General features: G+C 32.9%; 3 protein-coding genes across 7 annotated transcripts; 2 read left to right on the forward strand and 1 right to left on the reverse strand.

Moving 5' to 3' along the window:
* The first annotated feature begins 8,101 nt into the window (after window positions 1–8,101).
* On the forward strand, window positions 8,102–10,558 carry LOC17881781 (F-box protein FBW2). 5 transcript variants are annotated; one of them, XM_023780581.1, is made up of 3 exons: window positions 8,102–8,217; window positions 9,006–9,316; window positions 9,638–10,558. In XM_023780581.1, the coding sequence occupies exons 2-3, from the start codon at window positions 9,006–9,008 to the stop codon at window positions 10,278–10,280; spliced, it is 954 nt and encodes a 317-aa protein (XP_023636349.1). In that variant the 5' UTR covers window positions 8,102–8,217; the 3' UTR covers window positions 10,281–10,558. The 5 variants fall into 5 exon arrangements, with proteins under 5 accessions (XP_023636349.1, XP_023636350.1, XP_006286533.1 ...); XM_023780582.1 differs by lacking the exon at window positions 8,102–8,217 and adding an exon at window positions 8,386–8,404; XM_006286471.2 differs by lacking the exon at window positions 8,102–8,217 and adding an exon at window positions 8,411–8,506.
* Window positions 10,559–16,007: 5,449 nt separating this feature from the next.
* LOC17884619 (14-3-3-like protein GF14 chi) lies at window positions 16,008–18,122 on the forward strand. The gene is made up of 4 exons (XM_006288394.2): window positions 16,008–16,610; window positions 16,694–16,816; window positions 16,903–17,019; window positions 17,772–18,122. Exons 1-4 carry the CDS (start codon window positions 16,119–16,121, stop codon window positions 17,844–17,846), a joined length of 807 nt encoding a protein of 268 aa, XP_006288456.1. The 5' UTR covers window positions 16,008–16,118; the 3' UTR covers window positions 17,847–18,122.
* On the reverse strand, window positions 18,123–20,112 carry LOC17884559 (thylakoid lumenal 29 kDa protein, chloroplastic). Its single transcript, XM_006288039.2, has 10 exons — window positions 19,966–20,112; window positions 19,766–19,867; window positions 19,583–19,670; window positions 19,400–19,500; window positions 19,271–19,311; window positions 19,046–19,176; window positions 18,851–18,957; window positions 18,631–18,768; window positions 18,405–18,539; window positions 18,123–18,321 (listed from the first exon to the last, which is right to left on the reverse strand). The coding sequence occupies exons 1-10, from the start codon at window positions 20,044–20,046 to the stop codon at window positions 18,211–18,213; spliced, it is 1,035 nt and encodes a 344-aa protein (XP_006288101.1). The 5' UTR covers window positions 20,047–20,112; the 3' UTR covers window positions 18,123–18,210.
* Window positions 20,113–21,437: the final 1,325 nt, after the last annotated feature.

The following is a 21,437-nucleotide window of genomic DNA, read 5'->3' on the forward strand; positions in this document are numbered from 1 at the left end:
CGATTCACCCACCGTGTGGAAACTTTAGATATTTCATGGTTCTAATTGACGCATCGACTAGATGGTCACATGTATCTTTGTTATCAACGTGCAACTTGGCGTTTGCGAGGTTACTTGCTCAGTTGATTCGATTATGAGCACATTTTCTAGATTTTTCTTTAAAGACAATTCGTCTTGATAATGCTGGTGAATTCACGTCCCAAGCTTTTAATGATTATTGTATGTCCATTGGGATAAGTGTTTAGCTGAATCATTGATTAAGCGCCTCCAATTGATTGCTAGACCATTACTTATGAAATTAAAACTCCCAATTTCTGCTTGGGGACATGCTATTTTACATGCAACATAGTTAATACGCATCAAGCCAACGAGCAATCATAAGTATTCCCCCTTACAATTAATTTTGGGTCGTGAACCGAATATCTCCCATCTAAAAGTTTTTGGATGTGCTGCATATGTTCCAATTGCCCCACCACCACGATCTAAGATGGGACCTCAGAGGAGGTTGGGGATATATGCTGGATATGACTCCCCATCGATAATTAAATATCTAGAGTCATCTACGTGAGATTTGTTTAAGGCTTGTTTTGTAGATTGTCATTTCAATGAGTCTGTATAACCAACATTGGGGGAAGAAAATAATAAGCTGAGAAATGAAATCCGTTGGAATGAATTATTATTATCTTATCATGATCCTCGAACTAGAGAATGTCAATCAAAAGTCCAAAAGATAATTCATTTACAGAGCTTAGCAAACCAGTTGCCAGACTCATTTGCAACTGATTTGCTGACCCAAATAAAGTACTCAAGTCTCCTATCCCAACTTTTAATGCTCCAGTTAGAATTGATGTCCAAGGAGGACTTAATCAAGCTGCTAATGAGTCTAAGGCACGTTTAAAACGTGGTAGACCAATTGATTCCAAAGATAAGAATCCTCGGAAAAGGAAAGGAGCAGAAATTAGCAATAGTGAAACCAAAGATGTCAGGAATCCTGAAGGTTCTCTAGAAGAGACCGTAGACATGACAAAGAAAGAAATTCAGGTACATGATAATGATGAGATCTCAATTAATCATGTCATGTCTGGGATAAAATGGAACCGAAAGCAAATCGACGTAGATGATAATTTTGCATACAATATAGCACTTGAGGTTATGGATGAAAATGAGGATCATGAACCAAAGTCTATTGCTGAGTGTACACTACGAAGTGATTAGCCAAAATGGAAAGAGGCAATAGACGCTGAATTAAAATCACTCTCAAAACGAGAAGTGTTTGGACTGGTAGTCTGTACTCCTAGTGGTGTTAAACCAGTAGGACATAAATGGGTCTTTGTGCGGAAAAGGAATGAAAATGGTGAAATTGTGCGATACAAAGAACGATTAATTGCACAAGGATTCTTACAAAGACCTGGAATTGATTATGAGGAGACATACTCTCTTGTGGTGAATGCAACTACTTTCAGATTCTTGATTAGTCTAGCAATTAAGGAAGGACTTGATTTACACATGATGGACGTAGTCACAACATACATGTATTGTCCTCTTGATAATGAAATTTATATGAAAGTCCCAAAATGATTCAAACTGCCACCGATAGCAAAATCTAGTTCTCGAGAAAATTACTGCATAAAGTTGAATAAATTTATTTATGGGCTGAAACAATCAGGGCGTATGTGGTATAATCGCATGCGTGAATATTTATTAGGAGAAGGTTATAAGAATAACCCTATTAGCCCATGCATATTTATAAAGAGATTTGAGAAATGATTTGTTATAATCGCAATATATGTAGATGAATTGAATATCATTGGTACTTCTGGAGAAATTTCCCATATAGTGGAATACTTGAAAAAAGAATTGGAGATGAAAGATCTTGGAAAGACGAGATTCTGTCTTGTACTACAGATAGAGCACCTAGAGCAAGGAATCCTTGTGCATCAAGCAACTTATATAGAAAATGTGCTAAAAAAAATTTATATGGATCAAGCACATCCGTTGAGCAGCCCAATGGTTATAAGGTCACTTGATGTGGATAAAGACCCATTCGCCCCTAAGAAAGAGATGAGAAAATCCTTGGTCCGGAAGTACCATACTTAAGTGCTATTGGGGCATTAATGTGTCTTACTTGTCATACAAGACCTGATATATCTTTTGCAGTAAATTTATTGGCAATGTTTAGGTCATGCCCAACTCGAAGGCACTGGAATGGGATTAAACATATATTCGTTACCTCAATGGAACGAAAGACATGGGTTTATTCTTTTCTAATCAACCTAAAGGAGATTTGATTGGTTTTGTAGATGCAGGATACTTATCTAGTCCTCATAATGGTCGATCACAAACAGGATATATATTATCATGTGGTGGTAGTGCCATCTTTTGGCGATCTATGAAGCAAACCATTGCAACAACTTCTTCTAACCATGCAGAGATTCTAGCTATCCATGAAGCCAGTCGCGAGTGTGTATGGTTGCGGTCCGTCATTCAGCATATATAGAACGATTGTGGTATATCTGAAGGGAAAGAAACTCCAACAATTATGTACGAATACAATGTTGCATGCATTTCACAACTAAAGGAAGGATACATTAAAGGTGATAGAACGAAGCACATCCTACCAAAGTTCTTCTTCACACTTTCTTCACACATGAGCTTCAGAAGAATGGGGATGTTAATGTTCAAGCGATAATTTGGCTGACTTATTCACCAAGGCTCTTCCAACTGCAACGTTCAAGAAATTAGTTCGTCTTCTTGGATTACGTCGTCTCAAAGATCATGACGGATGCACTCATCAGGGGGAGTAAATGCGCGCTGCACTCTTTTTCCCTTAACCATGGGTTTTCCTACTGGGTTATTCTGGTAAGGTTTTTAATGAGGCAACATGTTTTGCGCATTTACAACTATTTGATTTTAATGGACATCCAAGGGGGCAGTGGGTGTTATGAATGATTTAGTGGGTGCCTATTATAGGGCCATTAGTCTATTCACCACATTTGTATCCCTATATATACACTCTCTTATCAATAGAATGAATACACACTTTTCACCCCCTAAATCTCTTTCTTAACAATCTTTTTTTTTTCTTTTTTTTCCGACCAAAATCCATTAATATGGAAATGACAAGTAGTTTTGTCAAGGCCCAACAACCAGGACTTTACATATCGAAACTAAAAATAAATAAAAAAAACTGAAAAGTAAATAAAGCCCAGATTTTGACACGTGTGAGACGCGTGTTTAGACGAAAAACAATAACGATTAGATCTCCAATGTCACCGTTTTCCGTCACAAGCTCCGTTCATCGCCACCACCGAAGCGATCTTCTTACAGTTACAAATCTATATTTCTTCAATGAAATCAGCTTTTAACTCTGAATAACCACTTGATAGATCCTTCTACAGTTGCACCGCCGCCTCTCTAGATTAGAACCGTCACATAACCTTAAAAGATTGAAAAGGTTTTTTCCAGATCTTCCTTGCTTCAGCTTAATATCCAAGATAGAAGCCCCGCCTTTTGACCTATCCATGAGGCCAAACTTCGTATAACTAACGAAGAAATTTCAGCGATGATATTACTCTAATCGTTTGAGGAGAGTCAAGCCACGGTTAAAAAAAACAATCTATAACTAGCGGAACTTGGATATAGTTTTTGTAGAGAGATGAACAAAATACCATACTTAGCCGGTAATAAAGACTATTCCGATAAAACGGAAACTATATATCCGATTAAAATTGGAAATTATTTATATACTAGTTTAGCACCCGTCCGATGGACGGGTTATCTTTATTTAAAATTAAATTAAAATTAAAATTTATTATAACTTACAAAAAAATAATTTCCAAATTTTTTTTTGAAAAAATAAGAGAAATTAATTTCATTTGGAAAGAAATTTTATTTGGTTTGAAGTATCAAATAAACGTATATATATATATATATATATATATTAAAATTCGTTATTAAACATTAATTATAAAAATCTAGTAATGTCAAATTGACAATCACCAAAACATTTAGGAGCTATTCACCATTACTCATAATATTGCTAGAATATATAAAAAAATCTTAATTTAGCAATTATCCTCTAAAACATGATTATACCATTTTGTAAAAAAATTTATTTCTTAACTTTCAATTTTTCAAAAAATCATTCTCTGACTATGAAAATTAATTAATTATTATTTAATATGATGGTAAAGTTCTTTCAAATTAACATCAATCTAAATAATGATGTTAAATACAAATATAGTCATTTGTAAATAAATTCATATAAACAACGCAAATAAACATAAAGATTCTAAAATAAATTATAGCATCGTTGAGGAAAACATTAAAAATCTTTCAAATACGAATTATAAAAAACTACATATTTTCTTTAAAAATATTTTAAAATCACTATATTACGATTTATATTGAACTTGGTTATCTTTAATTTAAGATAAAAATATTATTTTCGAAAATATTTTATTCACCCTTATGTTTTAGACAATGAAATTGCTCAATGGCATAATACATTTATAAATAAATTAAAAACTAAAAAAAAAACATATTATAAAATAAAAATCATGAATAAAATTTTGTATTTAGTTAAACTCAAAATCTAATTTATTTGTAAACTGTAAATCCTAAATCTCCTTTATGAACCCAAACTGATAAAAACCTTGTTTAATTGTAAAACCTAAATCTCACTCCTCTTTAATAAACTAAAACCGATAAATAATCTCGTTTAATTATAAAATCTAAACTATAATGCAGATTTATAAACTCAACATATAACCCTTATAATTGTAAAACCTACAACTGGCAAAACCAAAAATTATGTTAATAGTTGAAAGAGAATTTTTGAGAAATATCACTTTTGGTGTACCCTTTTTTAAAAATACACAATTTTTCTATCCTTTTTAAAAATATCCCTTTTCAAATCTGAAAAATTGTAAACTTTTATATAGTTTATAAGGTACATCTAGATTATCATTACTATTGGGAGACTCAATACAAATATTTATAAAGTTTTAAAAAGGTTCTAAACGGCATTTATAAGACTTTTATAAGGTTTTATAAGGTTTACAAAGTTTTTATATATTTTTAAAATAGTTTTTAAAAGGTTTTTAAAAGGTATTTATATGGTATTTAAATTTACACACATAGAAAGATAATTTGTGTCTAAATATATAAGCTTACACTTTTTTTTTTATAAATATCAATTTTTTTTCCTTTTTAATTATCAAAAATACCCTTTTTCTATACCACTTTTTAAAAATATCCCTATTCCAAACTTCATAAAAAAACCACTTTAAATGTTGAAATTTATCCAAATATGTGTGTAAACTTATAAATATACACACAAGTTACCTTTATATATGTTTAAATTTTTATATATATTTCATAAATAGCGTAAAATAACTTATAAATACCTTTTAAAAACCTTATAAACCCTTTTAAAAACCACTTAAAAACCTTATAAAACTTGTAAAAACGATTTAAAACCTTTTAAAACATTATAAAATATTTGTATAAAATTTCCAAATAGTAGTTATTATATAGAAGTACCTTATAAACCATATAATACTTTAGAATTTTTCATATTTAAACATGGATATTTTTGAAAATGGATAGATAAAGGAGATATTTTTGAAAAGGGGTACACCAAAAGGGGTATTTCTCAAAAATTCTCTTTAATTTTTTTATAATTACTTTTTAACTGTTGTTTAAAATATTTATTTGTATCTTAATATTAACAAAATTAGATAAAACATGTTGCGACATCTTATGTTTTTACTTGACACTTATCATGGTCACGTGAGTTAGTAAATTTAAAAAACCAAGTTTTGACATATAATCTCGTTTAATTTTTAAAATTAAACCATAATTTTAATTTATAAAGATAAACCATAATTCTTATTTATCATTTATATACCCAAACCAACAAATAACCTGATTTAATTGTAAAATTAAAGTTTAAACCTTAATCCTCTTCTGTAAACAAAAACCACCATATATTCTTGTTAATTATATATTTTAAATCCCTATCTTATTAATAAACCAAATTGACATAACTAAAATTAGGTTATTTGTTTAATTTTATTAATAATTTTTAATATATAATTCTTTATAATATTTATTTTATATATTTCATTTTTCGATAGGATTAATAATATTTCTATTTTATCCAAATATTAACTAAATTAGTTACGACTCGTGTCAACATCTTATCGTTTATAATTGACACGTGTCATGATCTTCTTTATAATATTTATTTTATATATTTCATTTTTCGATAAGGTTAATAATATTTCTATTTTATCCAAATATTAACTAAATTAGTTACGACACGTGTCAACATCTTATCGTTTATAATTGACACGTGTCACGATCTTGTTAATGGCTGACTTTGAAAACCAAGGTTATATAATAAGATAATATAATAAAATTAGAAAAGATTTCGGTTAACTGGAAATAACTTTCTCTTTCTAAGAGATAAGGATGTGTAAAGAGAAAGAAAGCAAAGATAGAAAAACTCATCTTTTTATTGTTAAGATTTACACATCAACAACAAATATATTCAATTATAATTAATCGTTTTTTTTAATTTTTATTTAATTCAGACTACATTTTGAGAATTTGGCAAAACTAACCAAGAAAAAAACAAAAATTAAATATCTAACTACTCTAACCATATAATTATGATATTCTCTATATAAACTACAATATTTACCATTTTATCCTTTTCACTACCATTCCCTACTTTTTTACTACCACCAACCCCCTTACCACCACCACCCTCCACCACCATCATCTCCTACCCTCTTACCACCACCACCTCTGACCACCATTATTAATTTCGGTCACCGTCTCCGGCCACCATCTATGGCCACCGCTTTCGGCCAGCTACCGTCTCTGGCCACCGCTTTCGGCCAATGTCTCCGGTCACCGCCTCCGGCCACCGTCTCCGGTCACCGCCTCCGGCCACCATTTCCGGCCACCGCTACCTTCCATTACCACTACTACTACCAATACTAAAATAGTAATTTTTCCTACCCTTCATCTTATTCTCCTAATTTTAGTAAATATGGTGTTATAAATTTTGGGGCCGATTGATTGTGACTTTTAAAGCTTTAAAACAATTTTAAAGTCTTAACAACTATATTTTTGCCAATCAAGATTTTTTTTTTTTTTTAAAGCCTCTAAAGCCACTTTATTTTTTTCTTCTTTATTTTCTCTTTATTCTTAAAGCCTCAATATCACGGCTGTAGAAACTTTAGAACAAATAAGTTTTAAAAATTATTTTTTCTTTTCCCTATAATAATTAGAAACTCTCTATAGATTTATATATATTTTTTTCAAACTTTTTTTTGTAAATTAATTATGAGCATTTTTTTTCCTTTCTTTTGACATCCACTTTTCTTTATAAATTTAATATTTTCAATATCACAATTGTATTTTCTTATATTATAATAAACTTTATTTATTTGTCACTATGTTACATATGGATAAATATTGATCATTATATATTTATAAAAATTATATATAATAGCAAAAAACAAATTCAATTTTAACCGTTAAAGTGTCTACAGCAAAAGTATCTACAGCAAAAGTATCTACGGCGAAAGTCTTTACACTCACTGACTCTCTACAGCCACAATAACCGGCCTCTTTATTCCTCTTTTTGTAACGGTTAGTTGCTAATTGCCCCTATATTTTTGATTTGTGAAAAAAGTCGAAATTAGAATCTGGTCAAATCTGTTCTTAAAATGGGCTTTGATTCTCGTATTGATCACGCTTTTACTCTTTGGTTCTAAATCCTAATAAAGACTTTTACTTCTCACCTCACATTTGTCTCACTGAATTTAACGACTCTACAACGTCGGTAGAGTTCCCACCACAACGTATCTACGGACACGTGCACTTTACCTTCAAGTTTCACTCACCGACACGTGTCGGTAATTTCACCATCAAAGTAAACAAACTCAATAATGTCAAAAATGTCACACAGTAGTACCCAGTTTCCACGGCACCTATTTGTGCCATAAAAATCAAAACTTTATTATTATCTCTATCTCTTGCGTTGTCCCGAGAGACATTAGAAGAAAATAAAAATCAAAACTTTATTGTTTTGTAATAACTCTCTCTCTTTTGGAGAATTTTTACATAAAAGTTTTTGTAGATTCTCTGATCAGAAATCGTGTAAAAGTTTTCTTACACTTTACTTATTGAAGAATTAAAGTAAGTAAACAGTTTTATTCTTGTTTCCTCCATTAAACATGATGCAAAGATTGTACAATTCTAGTTTTTTTTTTCTTGGTTAAAAAAACAAAAATAATTCATTTATTCTTGGAATTTACTAGTTGCGTTTGCTTTGTTCTTCTTGTTTGGTTGTTTTAATTGTTTTGATTCTTTTCTCTCTCGTTAGGTGAAGTGTACATCTCTCTCTCTCTTTCTCTCTCTATCTCTCTCTTTCCTGACCAAGTTCTTGTGGTGAATATTGAAGAGCTTTAGAGATTTTATTTCTCTGGTGAATAAAAGTTTGTGAATTTGTCTTTGTTTGCTTTGAGTTTCTTGAATTGTTTTTTTTGGGTGTGTGGAAAAAAGTTGTTTTTTTTTTTTTTTTTTACTTCTTTTAGTATCTTGTCTTTCCAATTCTAGTAACTTCACTGGTTCTTGAGCTCTTTCTCTTTCAGCTTTTTTATTTTTCAGATCTCTGTGTTTTTCTGATCTTTCTTCAGTTGGAGTTAGTAGTAAGTGATTGTACTTTTAAAGATTTGGAACTTGTGGTTCTTGCTTCATAGACTTTGGCTGTCGTTTTGTGGATTCTTAAGTTCTTTTGGGATTGTTTTGTTCATCTGGGTTTGTTGGATCTTTGAGTTTTCTTCATTTATGTATCATCTCTTATGGATCTTGATTGAAAACGAGGGATCTTTGTGATTGTTTCATTAGAAAGTTTGAGTTTTTTTTGTTTTTGGGTTCTCAGATTTTGATGATTAAATGATCATTTTGGTGTATTTGCTTTGTAGATGGAAGAAGATTGTGAGTTTAGGCATTGGGATGAGTTGATACCAGACGCTCTTGGTTTAATCTTTAGCCATTTACCTCTTCAAGAAGTTCTAACAGTTGTGCCTAGAGTTTGCAAAGCATGGAACAGAGCTGTTACTGGACCTTATTGTTGGCAAGAGATTGATATTGAGCTGTGGAGTAACCGTTGTCACCAGTCTGATCATCTTGATCGGATGCTTGAGATGTTGATCCCTAGGAGCTCTGGCTCTTTGAGAAAACTCTCTGTCACTGGCCTTAGGAATGACTCTATCTTCTCCTTCATTGCACAACAGTGAGTTGCAGTTTCTTGAATGTTTCTTGTGTGTTATGATCCAATTGATAAGAAGCATTAAGTGGTTTATTAAGTGTAATCTAGGTTTGTGTTTTATTGTCTGGAGCTGAGTCTTAAAGCTGTAGCCTTTTAGTGATGTTTTAAGCTGAGGTTGAAGCTCATTGCACGCTTTATTGATTTGAGAAGAGTTGAATGTTGTTTAGTTGTAATCTAGATGGTATTTGGATGAGATTGAAGCAAGATTGGTTTTTAAGTTCATTGCTTTTGTATCTATCGTTCTCTGATTCTAAGTTCATTGCTTTTCTTTGTATGTTTTGTTAGTGCTGGTTCGCTTAAAACGTTGAAGGTGCCAAGAAGTAGTCTGACTAATTCGGGTGTGGTAAACGTAGCTGAAAAGCTTTCATCTCTCACTTACTTGGACTTGAGCTACTGCTGCAAAGTAGGCGCAGAGGCGATACAAGCCATAGGCAAACACTGTAAATCCCTGAGAGAGTTTTGCAGAAACATGCATCCATTGGACGTAGCAAGTGTTGTCTCTCACGACGATGAAGCTTATGCAATCGCCAACACAATGCCAAAGCTGAAGCGGTTAGAAATCGCATACCACCGAGTGAGCACAGAAGGAGTACTCAAAATCTTATCTTGCTGCATCTTTCTTGAGTTCTTGGAACTTAGAGGTTGTTGGGACGTGCAACTCGATAACAAGTTCTTCAAAGAGAAGTTTCCGGATATGAAAGTGTTAGGTCCACGGGTGATCGGATTCTATGATATGATAAACGATTGGGAGGATTGCTGCTCAGATTATTTCTCTGATGGGTCTGATTACTTGGCTTGGGAGTTTCTTGAAGATGGTGTAATGGGAGAGTTCTATGAAGATGAGTTTGAGCATGGTTGGGACGATAACTTTTACGCAGACAACGCAATTCTAGACATGGAACCGCATATTTGGCCGCCATCTCCATGAAGAAACAGGTCTTGTTATGTCCTTAAAGATGCATCTAGGAATGGTTATAGCCTCTTATGTGTCACTTGATCTATGTAATGGTGCTTGAACTTGTGTGGCTTCTCTTTGTGTTATTCTAATCTAAACCAGGCTGGTTCATGGCTTTAATCTCTCTCTTTACTTAGTGATGTTTAGAAACCATATATGTGTGTGTGTATGTATAGAATTGGAGATGTCAAGTTGATGTATAAGAAACAAAAAGTAGTGAAGTAAAAAAGGACAAAGCTATTGAGGAAGAATTCAAATGAAATGGGGTCACTTCACTTTTCTTACTTATCTGCCATTTTGTGTAGTGTTGTGTCTTTTCTTCATTTAAGTCTTTGGTCTCTTTTGGATTTTGTTACTTTTTTGTAAATCAAAGATAACAAGTTCATTGAACAAATCATTAACTTAGCTTTTCTGAGGCCTTTGGTTCTGAATTTAGTAATAAGAACTTGTTAATATTGAGTTCCCTAATCCGACCATAAGTGAAGGATTGAAAGAAAATTAAAGGAAGTGATTAGAGTGTAAGAACTTCAATCAATTAGGATAATGCCCTCATAGGTATCATTATCAATTAGGTTCGTTATCCTTATTACTAAGAATCATTTCTTAGCTTTGTTTAGCTTAAGGACTTCGTAAACTCTCATCAATAATTATGTCTTAGACTCTTAGTAATGATGAAACCAATGAATTTTGGAGATGAGCAAAATAATGATGTGGTGAAAATTCAATCCCATGACATGGTCGAGATAAACCATAGTGCAAAACTTAGTTACACACATCATTATTCTTAAAGTCATTTTAATATTGTGTAGACTAGGTTTGGTATTTGCTACATTGGGGATTATGCTTAGATCACCACATTGTTTATAGCAATGCCTTATCTTGGCAATTAGACACTTTGGGAGAAGTCACATATGTGCAGTGGCGGAGCCAGCCAAGGATCATGATGGTCAAATGACACCCATAAAACTTTGAAATTTAGTTAATTTTTAGCTGTAATTTTAAAATTAACCCTAGTACAATCAAGAGATTGACCCCTATAAATATTCTTTTTACATTTTGACCCCCATAAACACAAATCCTAGCTCCACCACTGCATATGTGGATATGGTTTATTTGTGTAACTAAGACTGATCAAAAAGAAATATCATATAATTTGTTTTTTTTTTTTGGGAAGATATAATATGTTTCATCTTTATGAACTACTTCAAACTCTAAAAACTAGCTTGATAAGTGAATCCACTAGCATGATTGTTTTTGAGGAAAAATAAAAGAACTTTGTATGTTAGAATCCAATCATCTTCAGATTAGTTATTTCTCTACCAATGCGACTGTTGTCATCGGCTTTGTTTTCTTTATGGTTATTCATCGGGCAAATGATAAAATATCGTTTTGGGAGGGGGTCGAAGATCAAATGTGTCGCTTTTGGAAAGACATGTTAATTAATGAGATTAAAATATATTTAATTTGGTTTTCTATTTTCTTGTTTAGAATCGTTGTCAACGTTTATAGTAAAAAAACTTCTATAGTGCAGGTTTGTTTTTTGTTGATGATGTGAGTGTTTTGGAGAATGGTACTTATTTACAAATACATAATATTTTTTATAGAGAATAATGAAAATATATTGTTTTTGTACATTTATACGAAATCTACTCTTATTTTCCCATACTAAATTGTATGACAAATGTTACCATATTCATCACATACCACAATAAAACCACCATCTTTTATTATTCAGTTTGACTAAAAGTAGTATTTTTAAATGATAAAATAGTTTTGATTTTTTATTATAAACATTAGTTGTTTTAATTATTCATAACAAACCCCAACTTTAAAATTTCTTTTTTTAAAAGGTTAAAATAAACATATAATTATTTTATCTATATGTGTATGTAAGTATGTTTATATAATTTTCATAGACAATCCAATTCCTTTTTAAATAGTCCGTTTCTCTTTTTAAGTTGTGTTAAATTTAATAGTTTGATTTGATTAGTGAATTATGTTTAACAAATTTTAGAAAACAAAACATAAGTACTACTTACATACATTAATTTTTGTTTTTGCAGATATATAATTTCATCTCCAAATGTTGAGATTTTCTTAACTAGTGTTGAGAAAGGAAAAGATGGAGGGTTTTGTTTAGTCGGCATAGATGTAAGTTGTTGAAAAATTTATAGATCAAAGAGTATAGAAAGCCCATAGATAGATTAGAGAATCCATAAATGTTCAAGAATTTCAATAAAATGGGCATTTATCACATAGCATCCATGACCATAAACTGGGTACTCATGTTTTATGGTAAACCTCTATAATGATCGCACTATAATAGTACAAGTTGCCACATCGATATTACTTTGTCGATCCACGAGTTGACAAATCTTGAAGACAAGGTTAGTGAGCTTTCACAAGTTGTATATTTGGAACTTGGAAGAGAATGATGTGATTCTCAAAGTTAATGGGATGGCAGTATAAAATGGACAAGTTTTCTATGACAGCATATTTTGGATACACTTGAATGGCTTTATTTTTTTGAAGAAACACTATGAACGGATCATTTTACGGAGAAGACCGGTCGATCTGATGGTGAGACCGATCGGTCTGAGGGGGAGTTTACAGCAAATTTACCACTTCTCTATGAGACAGAAGAATTGGGTGTTGGTAAACGTCCTAAGAAGCTTCCAACAAGGTTGAATGATTATGTTCTCAACACCACGAAGATATCAACTGACCCCTCCCCACGCACTTCTGCCTCATTAATTAGATGACGAGTTTTGAAACTATATCACCAATTACAACATCATTTTGAGAAAAAAAAAAAAGAAAAAAAAAAGAACATATACAAAAGTCTGAATAGGTGGCTCAACAATCCTAATTGTTGAATCATTTCTCCATTATTGTACTAAACTTAAAGATCCTTGAACCCATACATGTCGTTGTAATCCGTTTGATATTTTGAAACAGATCTAATATCGAAGAACGATAAGATTAACAAAAAATAAAATTTATTCTCGTAACCATAGCTTTTTTTTTTAATGTGAGAATTAAAGAAAGATGTAAAGCTATGCGTCCTCTTAGTTCTAGATTGATGTCTATAGGTAACTGGGTATAAATGTATAACCGATTATCCTTCTCCGAGCTACCGAAATATGTGAGGATATAGTTGAAAGGTAATTTAGTTGTTATGGTCAATCTAAAACGTTCACAAAAAATCTCAAGGTCAACCTTTGGATTCTCACAAGATGATGTGTTTGGGTATGTCTCATGACGTTAAAAATGTCTTCGAGAAGAATTATCAGAATAATCTTTGGACTTTATTGTTTTTCTTGTTTTTTTTTTTTCTCATGACTCATAGTCATGACTCTCCTAGACTCCTTCTCTCATTTATTTTTTAATTGTGTTTAATTCTTGTAATGTTGTCACATGTGAAAGTTTTTTTTTTTTTTTTTTTCTCAACTTCAACTATTCATTAACCAAAGGATTACATCCAAATTAAAGGTACATGATATTCACCTCTATAGAATTGGACCAAATGCAATGGGATGATCTAATAAAACCCTGAATCACTAGCGGATCCAACGCAACCTGATCGAAAGACCATTGCATTTTTTTAACCACAATGAGATTGATAACACTCCACAACTCAGAGTGAAATCATCTCTTAACTACCTAAAATTACCCTCTAATACGAAAACAACTACTAACACAGAGAATACTAAAATCTATATTAAAGATCTAAGCAAATCCAAGCTATTAGAACCTCTTGATCGGCGTGTAGGACTTGTCCAAATAGCATCGAACACCAAAAGGCGTATCGTCAGAAAGACTTAGATTCTCTAGCTTTCATTGTTTCGATCCTAAGCCAAAACGGACAATACATCCGACTGACCCGGCCAAAAGACGTGAAACAAGACCCGCATGAACCGATGCTTCTCCGCAAGAACCATTCAAAGACCCGAATGCTAATCATCTAAAGATAAGAGTTTTGAACACAGATTAGCATAGCTTCACCTCACGATGCATTCCGGATTGGCCATCACAGTACCTGCCTTGTTGTCTCACTTCTCGGCCGGACTGAACCCAAGGAATTGAGAATGCTCACATGAACGCCAGCTTTGAGGATAACCTCAAATCTCGGCCACCGACGCCCACAGGATCCACCCCAACACCGGAAAAAACTCGAAAGCTCGCTTCCACCGCAGCTTTCGGTCAGCTAGGTACTCCGGCAAAAGGATAGGAGAAGCAAGAGGGCGTGACTCACGAGCTCAGATCCGACGCCCTGAATCTACAAAAGGTCACTCGGAGCAGCTTCAAACCACCACCAATCTCCCGGAGAGGGAAACAAGCCGAGATCTCTCTCCATATCGTCCGCCGTCGCACCGTAACAACGCAACCGAGGAACGATTCCTAGCACTGTCGGAGAAGCAGAAGACGAGATCTTTCACCCTACTACTACTACAAAGGAAAATAAAAGAAAGAGAAGAGACATAGCCCTTTCACATCGCCGGCGAAGCCTAAGGCGGCGGAGAGGCAATCAGAACAAAACAGAGACGCTGTAGATCTAGGGTTTTGAGAGAGAAAGAACCGTAAGATTTAGAAGCGGTCGTGAATCCCTTGTTTAGACTATGTGAAAGTTCTTTCTTGAGACGAATAGACTATTTTTTTTTTTGCGTATATGAAATGAAGGATTTTAGAAGAAAAATACACTACACACATTTTACAATGTAATCTCTTTTATTTTTTAATGATAAATTCTTTAAATATACACTAGTCTATATATATAAAGTTAGCTTTTTCTCTCTTCTCATGATGTCACCTAAGCATCCACCTAAGCCACATTTTTGTTTAAACATTAAAATAAATTTAAAACATTCATTTAGTGCATATTTATGTTATTTATTTAATTAATACAAAGTTTATATAAATAACTATAAATTATGTAAAAAAATGAAATGTTAAAATAAGAAAAACAATACTTTAATTTTTTATTAGTGGTAATAATATAATTCAACTTTCATTTTAAATTGATCATAATTTAATATTTTAAATTTGTTACTGAGTTTTAGAATGGAAGTAAGATTTAAATTTATGGTAGACTAAAACAACATTTATGTAATTGTATATATAAAATTATAAAGAGGAAAAATAAAATGAAAGTGAAATATTAGTTTATAACATGATCAAAAAGAAAAAAATGATATTTCATAAATTGAATCAAATGCTTTTAATCCAAATTTGAGTACTGAAAGATAATAATTAAAGAGAAAATAATTATAATATTTTTGAAAATCAATTAAAAATAATAATAAAATATCACATTATGAATAAAAAATCAACGAAACAAAATTATAAACCTCCCGCGCGTATTTATATAAAGCATATACTACAACATTATGTGCATATGAATCTGGATAAAACAGACATTGGACTCAAAACAAACAAAGACATGGGCTCTAAAAGCCCATTAAGAATAACAATTTCCAAAAATACCCTTTACAATCATTGAAAAATTCAAACTTGACCTAAAAAGTATCTGAAAAGCCAGCGCCTTTTTTCGTTACGAATCCGTGTTTCTCCCATCTTTCAATCCAACGGCTCTCCTTCCTCCTCCTTACCGTAATCGTCGCTCCCCACTCATTTCAATTAAACATTAAAAAAAAAAAAAAAAAAAACACAAATTTCCAAATAAAAACAAAAATAAAATCTCAAAGCCGAAGGAAAAAAAAAAAAGTCTCTCTCTCTCTCTCTCGCTCGCAGATCTGAGAATCATCTTCTTCTTCTTCCTTTGTTCATCATCAAACTCCGATCTAAACAACAATGGCGGCACCAACAGGTTCATCAGCAAGGGAAGAATTCGTATACATGGCGAAACTCGCGGAACAAGCCGAGCGATACGAAGAAATGGTTGAATTCATGGAAAAAGTCGCGAAAGCTGTTGACAAAGAAGAACTCACCGTCGAAGAACGTAACCTCCTCTCCGTCGCTTACAAAAACGTGATCGGAGCTCGTCGTGCTTCTTGGAGAATCATTTCATCGATTGAACAGAAGGAAGAGTCTCGCGGCAACGATGACCATGTTTCCTTGATCCGTGATTACAGAAGCAAAATCGAAACCGAGCTTTCTGATATCTGTGATGGTATCCTCAAGCTTCTCGATACGATTCTCGTTCCCGCTGCTGCTTCTGGAGATTCGAAGGTGTTTTACCTTAAGATGAAAGGTGATTACCATAGATACTTGGCTGAGTTTAAATCTGGTCAAGAGAGGAAAGATGCTGCTGAACATACTCTTACTGCTTACAAAGCTGCTCAGGTTTTGATCTCTTTCTCCGATCTGGTTTTTGATTTTGGATGATTTAGGTTTGTGAGATTTGCTTTTGGTTTTGGTTTGTGTAGGACATTGCTAACTCTGAATTGGCTCCTACTCACCCGATTCGTCTTGGTCTTGCGTTGAACTTCTCTGTGTTTTACTATGAGATTCTCAATTCTCCTGACCGTGCTTGTAATCTCGCTAAGCAGGTTTGGGGTCAATCAGAAGTGTGCTTTATATGATTGTGTTTGTTTGTTTATGTGTGTTTGATGAGTTTTGTTTATGGGTTTATTAGGCGTTTGATGAAGCTATTGCTGAATTGGATACTCTTGGTGAAGAGTCATACAAGGACAGTACTTTGATTATGCAGCTTCTTCGTGATAACCTCACTCTCTGGACTTCTGACATGCAGGTATTATACTTTGGCCTTATAAGCTTGGTTTTGTTGCTTGATTTGTGAAAACGTTGAGCATAATGTTGCTTGTTTATCAAACGGTTTGGTTTATATTTTGATGCATTCTCCTGGTTTGATTCTGATTTTAGTGATTTTCAAATGTGTTTAATTGTGTTTAAGACTGTGTTGTTGCTTTGTTTCTGAAACCATGACATGAGCTTTGTTAACCCATTGAGGAAGACTAAATTTGAAAATGAAAGGATCTAGTTTACATTTACATGCATTCTGTTTTGGATTTTGGTGATATTCAAATGTGTTTAATCCTGTTTGAGACTGTTTTGTTGCTTAACAACGGAAGCAATTAGCCTTATTAAGCCATTGAGGAAGCAAACGATTTAGTTTACATTTTGATGCATTCTTCTGGTCTAATGCTGTATATAAGCTGTGGAAGCCTGTTTTGTTGCTTGATATCTGAAACCATGAGTCTTATTAAGCCATTAAGAGACTAGATTTGGAAATCAATGGTTTAGTTTGCTTGGTGATGCATTCGTGTTTTTCTTGTCCCGTCTGGTTTGATTCTCAATTTCATGATTGTCATGTCATGTGTTTAATCCTGTTTTGTTGCTTGATTACTATGAGCAAAATAAGTCATTCTGAAAGACTAGTTATGCAAATCAAATTGTTTAGTTTCCATTTGATGCATTTCTCATTTCTTCTGTCTTCTAATCCGATTCTGATTATGATGATATTCTCAAATGCTTTTTATTCAGGACGATGCTGCTGACGACATCAAAGAAGCAGCACCAGCAGCACCAAAGCCTGCCGAAGATCAGCAACAATCCTAAGTCATGCGGCGAGTTTGTTGTTGTTGTTTCAGTATCTAAAACTTCTCCATTAATATGTTTTTCTCTTGGAGGAGGAGTTTCTGTGTTGGTTTCTGATTTCCTTTTATCCCGAAGCTCTCTGAGGCAGTCTAATTCTTGTCCTTGTTTGCTTTTCTTAAACGTGGATGCGAAAACTCGATTCCTATTATTTTTCTTTAATCTGTTTCCATTTTATCGTGAATTGACTTTCATGTTCTGTTTCTCTGTTTGTAATGGATTTATCTTTTCTTGTTTCAATGTCGAGAAAAATCTTTGGTTTATTTCAGCAATCAATTGCTGAATAAGTTCAAGTTTACTCTCAGGTTATACATATAGTGTACATAGCTTATAGCTTGAGTTTGCTCAGATTGATTCGTTCGACGGGATATGTGTATGCTTCGAAGTTGATTTGTTGTCCTAAGCAACTTAGCTTTGTGAATGCTGTTATCAGATCAACCTGCAAACATGTTTATAAATCAAAACATGAGCTTGAGTTTGAAGTAGAGGAATATATGATAAGGAGAATGAGAGAAAACTAACCTCGTAATCTGTCTGTGATACGGTTTCACGGCTTCGTTGGTACTTCTGAACCCATGGAGCAACTTGCGGGTCAGTGGCCAAGAGTTGCTCTGTTGCGAGTTGATCAGGACCCAAGAATGCAGACATTACAGCTAGCTAGAAATCCCCAAACATTGAATCAAATACAGGTTAGTAACTATGACGGATTTGATCCGATAGCCATAATTTTAAACCCAAAATCTTGTACCTGACGAGGACCCAATCCAACGGCAATGAACTTATCTTTCATCTCTTGCACAGTTGCTTTTCCCCACTGTGGGACTCTGCCTTCTGGATCTGCCTCTGTTGCATCAGTCCTTCCGAAATTTCTATCAAACAAGCCCCACTAAACAGATTCACAACAGTTCAGTCTCCATTTGAACCGCTCAAAACGCATAAGAACATCAACATGACACAGCATTGTGTACCTGACCAGCTGAACCATATGCTGTGTAGAGTAAGTTCCCTTTTTCTTCATTTCCACCACATTTGCGTATCGCCGATGCTAAAAACGTAGACTTAACCGCTGATTGTCCTACAAAAAGACATTAACCCAAGAAAGACTTCAGTTACACAATCCTAATCCTGTCCATGAACAAGTCTTGGTATATAAACATCACCACCTGCCAATTGAATAAGGTCAGCATATGAAATAGGTCCACCCTTCGATATAGAATCAATCTCCTTCTTCATTTCCTCTATCAAACCCAACCCATCAGAAAGCCCCTCATTCTCAGCTCTACTCAACTCAGAGCTACACAAAAATTTAACACCAAGTCTAAGATTCCATAAAGACATCATCTAAAGACTCCTATGCTAATGTTCTTTACATCATGTAAGTAAAGTACCTGAACCGTATTGATCCATTAGCTCCCCCAGATTTTGTAGCCTAAACAAAAGAAAAGCCAACATCAATAAGGGTAAAAGAGCTATGCAATCACCAGAGAGATAGATAAGAGACTTTTGTGAAGCCTGACCTTATCATAAGTCATTGCATCATTGAGTGCTAGTTTAAGTATAGAAGGTACAAGTTCAGGTTTAGCCTTAAAGGCACTCGAAAGCATAAGCTTGATCTTTGCTGCATAATAAAAATGAAACCTTTAGTACCAATATCAACCTCTTGGGTACTTCTTTAGTAACGTTCTTGTTACAGAACTCACATAGAAACTCAGATCGCTGTCTACGTTGATTCAAGTCAGCAGCTTTAGCATCACCCACATGATTAATGAAACCATTGCCTATTAATTCCTAACAATAGAGATCATCACTACCAAGAACTCATCAAATGTGACATAAAGACATGAACTTTAAGAAGATGGTTCTGTAATTGAATTGAAGGGTACCATTCCGACAGCAGTGCCGGCGAGTTTGAGAACATCACGACGGTGAAGAGGTAAACTTTCTCCGGAGACTTGTGGTTCCATCTTGCAACATCGTATGAGAACCTGAATTTGATGATGATCATCATCATAATTTCAAGATTGTTAGTATAAGAAATGGGTTGGGAGTATAAAGAGAATGTGAAAATGGGTTTGAAACTCACAGGGCGATGTGAAGATGAAGAGAGTGTGGTGAGGTTTGTTGTGAAGGAAGGAACAGTGGAGAGGAAGGAGACTCCTCCCATTTTGGTTTGGTTTGTGATGAGACAGAGAAGAGAGAAGAGAGATGTCTGAAGAAAATGGAGAGTGTGTGTGTTTTGGTTTTGTGAAGGAGACACTTTTGTGGATTCTCTGTTATCCAAATCCACCAATTATATAGGTCCATTTGATTTCATCATATAACTCCTATTTTTTTTCCAATGAGTTTGTTTATTCACATTATAAATTAAAAAAATAGAACTTTTATCTATTATTATTTAAAATATTTTTTATAATATTAAAAAGGTTTATTTTTCCCATAATCTTAAAGTGGTAAAATCAAGGCCCAAATACCAAACCTGATTCGAAAAACTCGATCCGACCTCGAACCAGAAATCTGAAAGTACCCGAACGGGTTCTATATCTCTAAACATGAAGACCCAAACCTAAGTGGGTGTTATTGAATATTGTATTTTAAAGGAATCTGAGGTATTTTAAAATCTAGTGTTATTCAATTAAGTATTTTAAAAAGTACATTAAAATATGTTGTTATTGGATAGTGTATTTGTTTAATGTATTTTAGAATACTTCTAAAACAATTGTTATTGAACTAGGATTTATCCCGTGGTACACCACGGGTCCATAATTTAATATATTTCTTTGGTTGATCATTTTCGTAGTTGATTTATATAATTTAGTTTTGTATATGTTTATTTTATCTAATTTAATATAATTTTATTAATTTGTATTATAAGTAAATTCATAGATATATGTGGTAAACCCGCGGTACATCGCGACACAATTTTGTTGTAAATAAAAAATTATATTTTAACTTAACCCGTAAAGATTTTAAATATAGACAACCCGCAGAAAAATATAATCATATTTATGTAAACTAAAACCCGTTCAATCATATTATGTCCAATATTATTATATTTTAAATATTTTTAGAGTTAAAATATTAGTAATACTTTTAATTTTTGTAGAGTTTAAATATTTTTCATTATTTTAATATTTTATAAAAATTAAATAAAATATCAGAAATTTCAGCTTTTTAAAGTTTTAATATTTATCACATTTTAAACTTGTTAAAAAATTAAAATTTATGACATTCTGAAACTTTTTAAAAATTTTATTTTCCTTAAATAAAGAACCGGATTAAGCTAATAAAAGTTTTAATTTGGATACTTGAGAAATCAAAATTCATGCTCATTTGTAGTTGTAAACATATTAATCTTATTTATAAAGGTTTTGAACTATTATCTAAAATTTTATATCTTATGTAGACGTTGTACATATATTCTTTTCTTTATTGATTGAGTTAACTACGTCCGTTTTCAAAAATTTAAATTGCAAAATGTGTGAAAAAAAATTTGTATTTTTATTATAAACATATTTTATATAATAATATAAATTTAAAACACATATGATTATATAA

This window comes from Capsella rubella, unplaced genomic scaffold (assembly GCF_000375325.1).
Source record: "Capsella rubella cultivar Monte Gargano unplaced genomic scaffold, Caprub1_0 scaffold_6, whole genome shotgun sequence".
Lineage (NCBI taxonomy): Eukaryota > Viridiplantae > Streptophyta > Magnoliopsida > Brassicales > Brassicaceae > Capsella > Capsella rubella.

What these genes read in the sequence shown, in the direction of transcription:
- LOC17881781 (XM_023780581.1), top strand. Translation starts at nt 9,006, where the DNA reads ATGGAAGAAGATTGTGAGTTTAGGCATTGGGATGAGTTGATACCAGAC. An exon ending in TTCTCCTTCATTGCACAACA is followed by an intron (nt 9,317 to 9,637) that starts GTGAGTTGCAGT and finishes ATGTTTTGTTAG; the next exon opens with TGCTGGTTCGCTTAAAACGT.
- LOC17884619 (XM_006288394.2), top strand. Translation starts at nt 16,119, where the DNA reads ATGGCGGCACCAACAGGTTCATCAGCAAGGGAAGAATTCGTATACATG. An exon ending in CTTGTAATCTCGCTAAGCAG is followed by an intron (nt 16,817 to 16,902) that starts GTTTGGGGTCAA and finishes TGGGTTTATTAG; the next exon opens with GCGTTTGATGAAGCTATTGC. An exon ending in TCTGGACTTCTGACATGCAG is followed by an intron (nt 17,020 to 17,771) that starts GTATTATACTTT and finishes CTTTTTATTCAG; the next exon opens with GACGATGCTGCTGACGACAT.
- LOC17884559 (XM_006288039.2), bottom strand. Translation starts at nt 20,046, where the DNA reads ATGGGAGGAGTCTCCTTCCTCTCCACTGTTCCTTCCTTCACAACAAAC. An exon ending in ATGCAATGACTTATGATAAG is followed by an intron (nt 19,312 to 19,399) that starts GTCAGGCTTCAC and finishes TCTTTTGTTTAG; the next exon opens with GCTACAAAATCTGGGGGAGC. An exon ending in TGACCTTATTCAATTGGCAG is followed by an intron (nt 18,958 to 19,045) that starts GTGGTGATGTTT and finishes GTCTTTTTGTAG; the next exon opens with GACAATCAGCGGTTAAGTCT.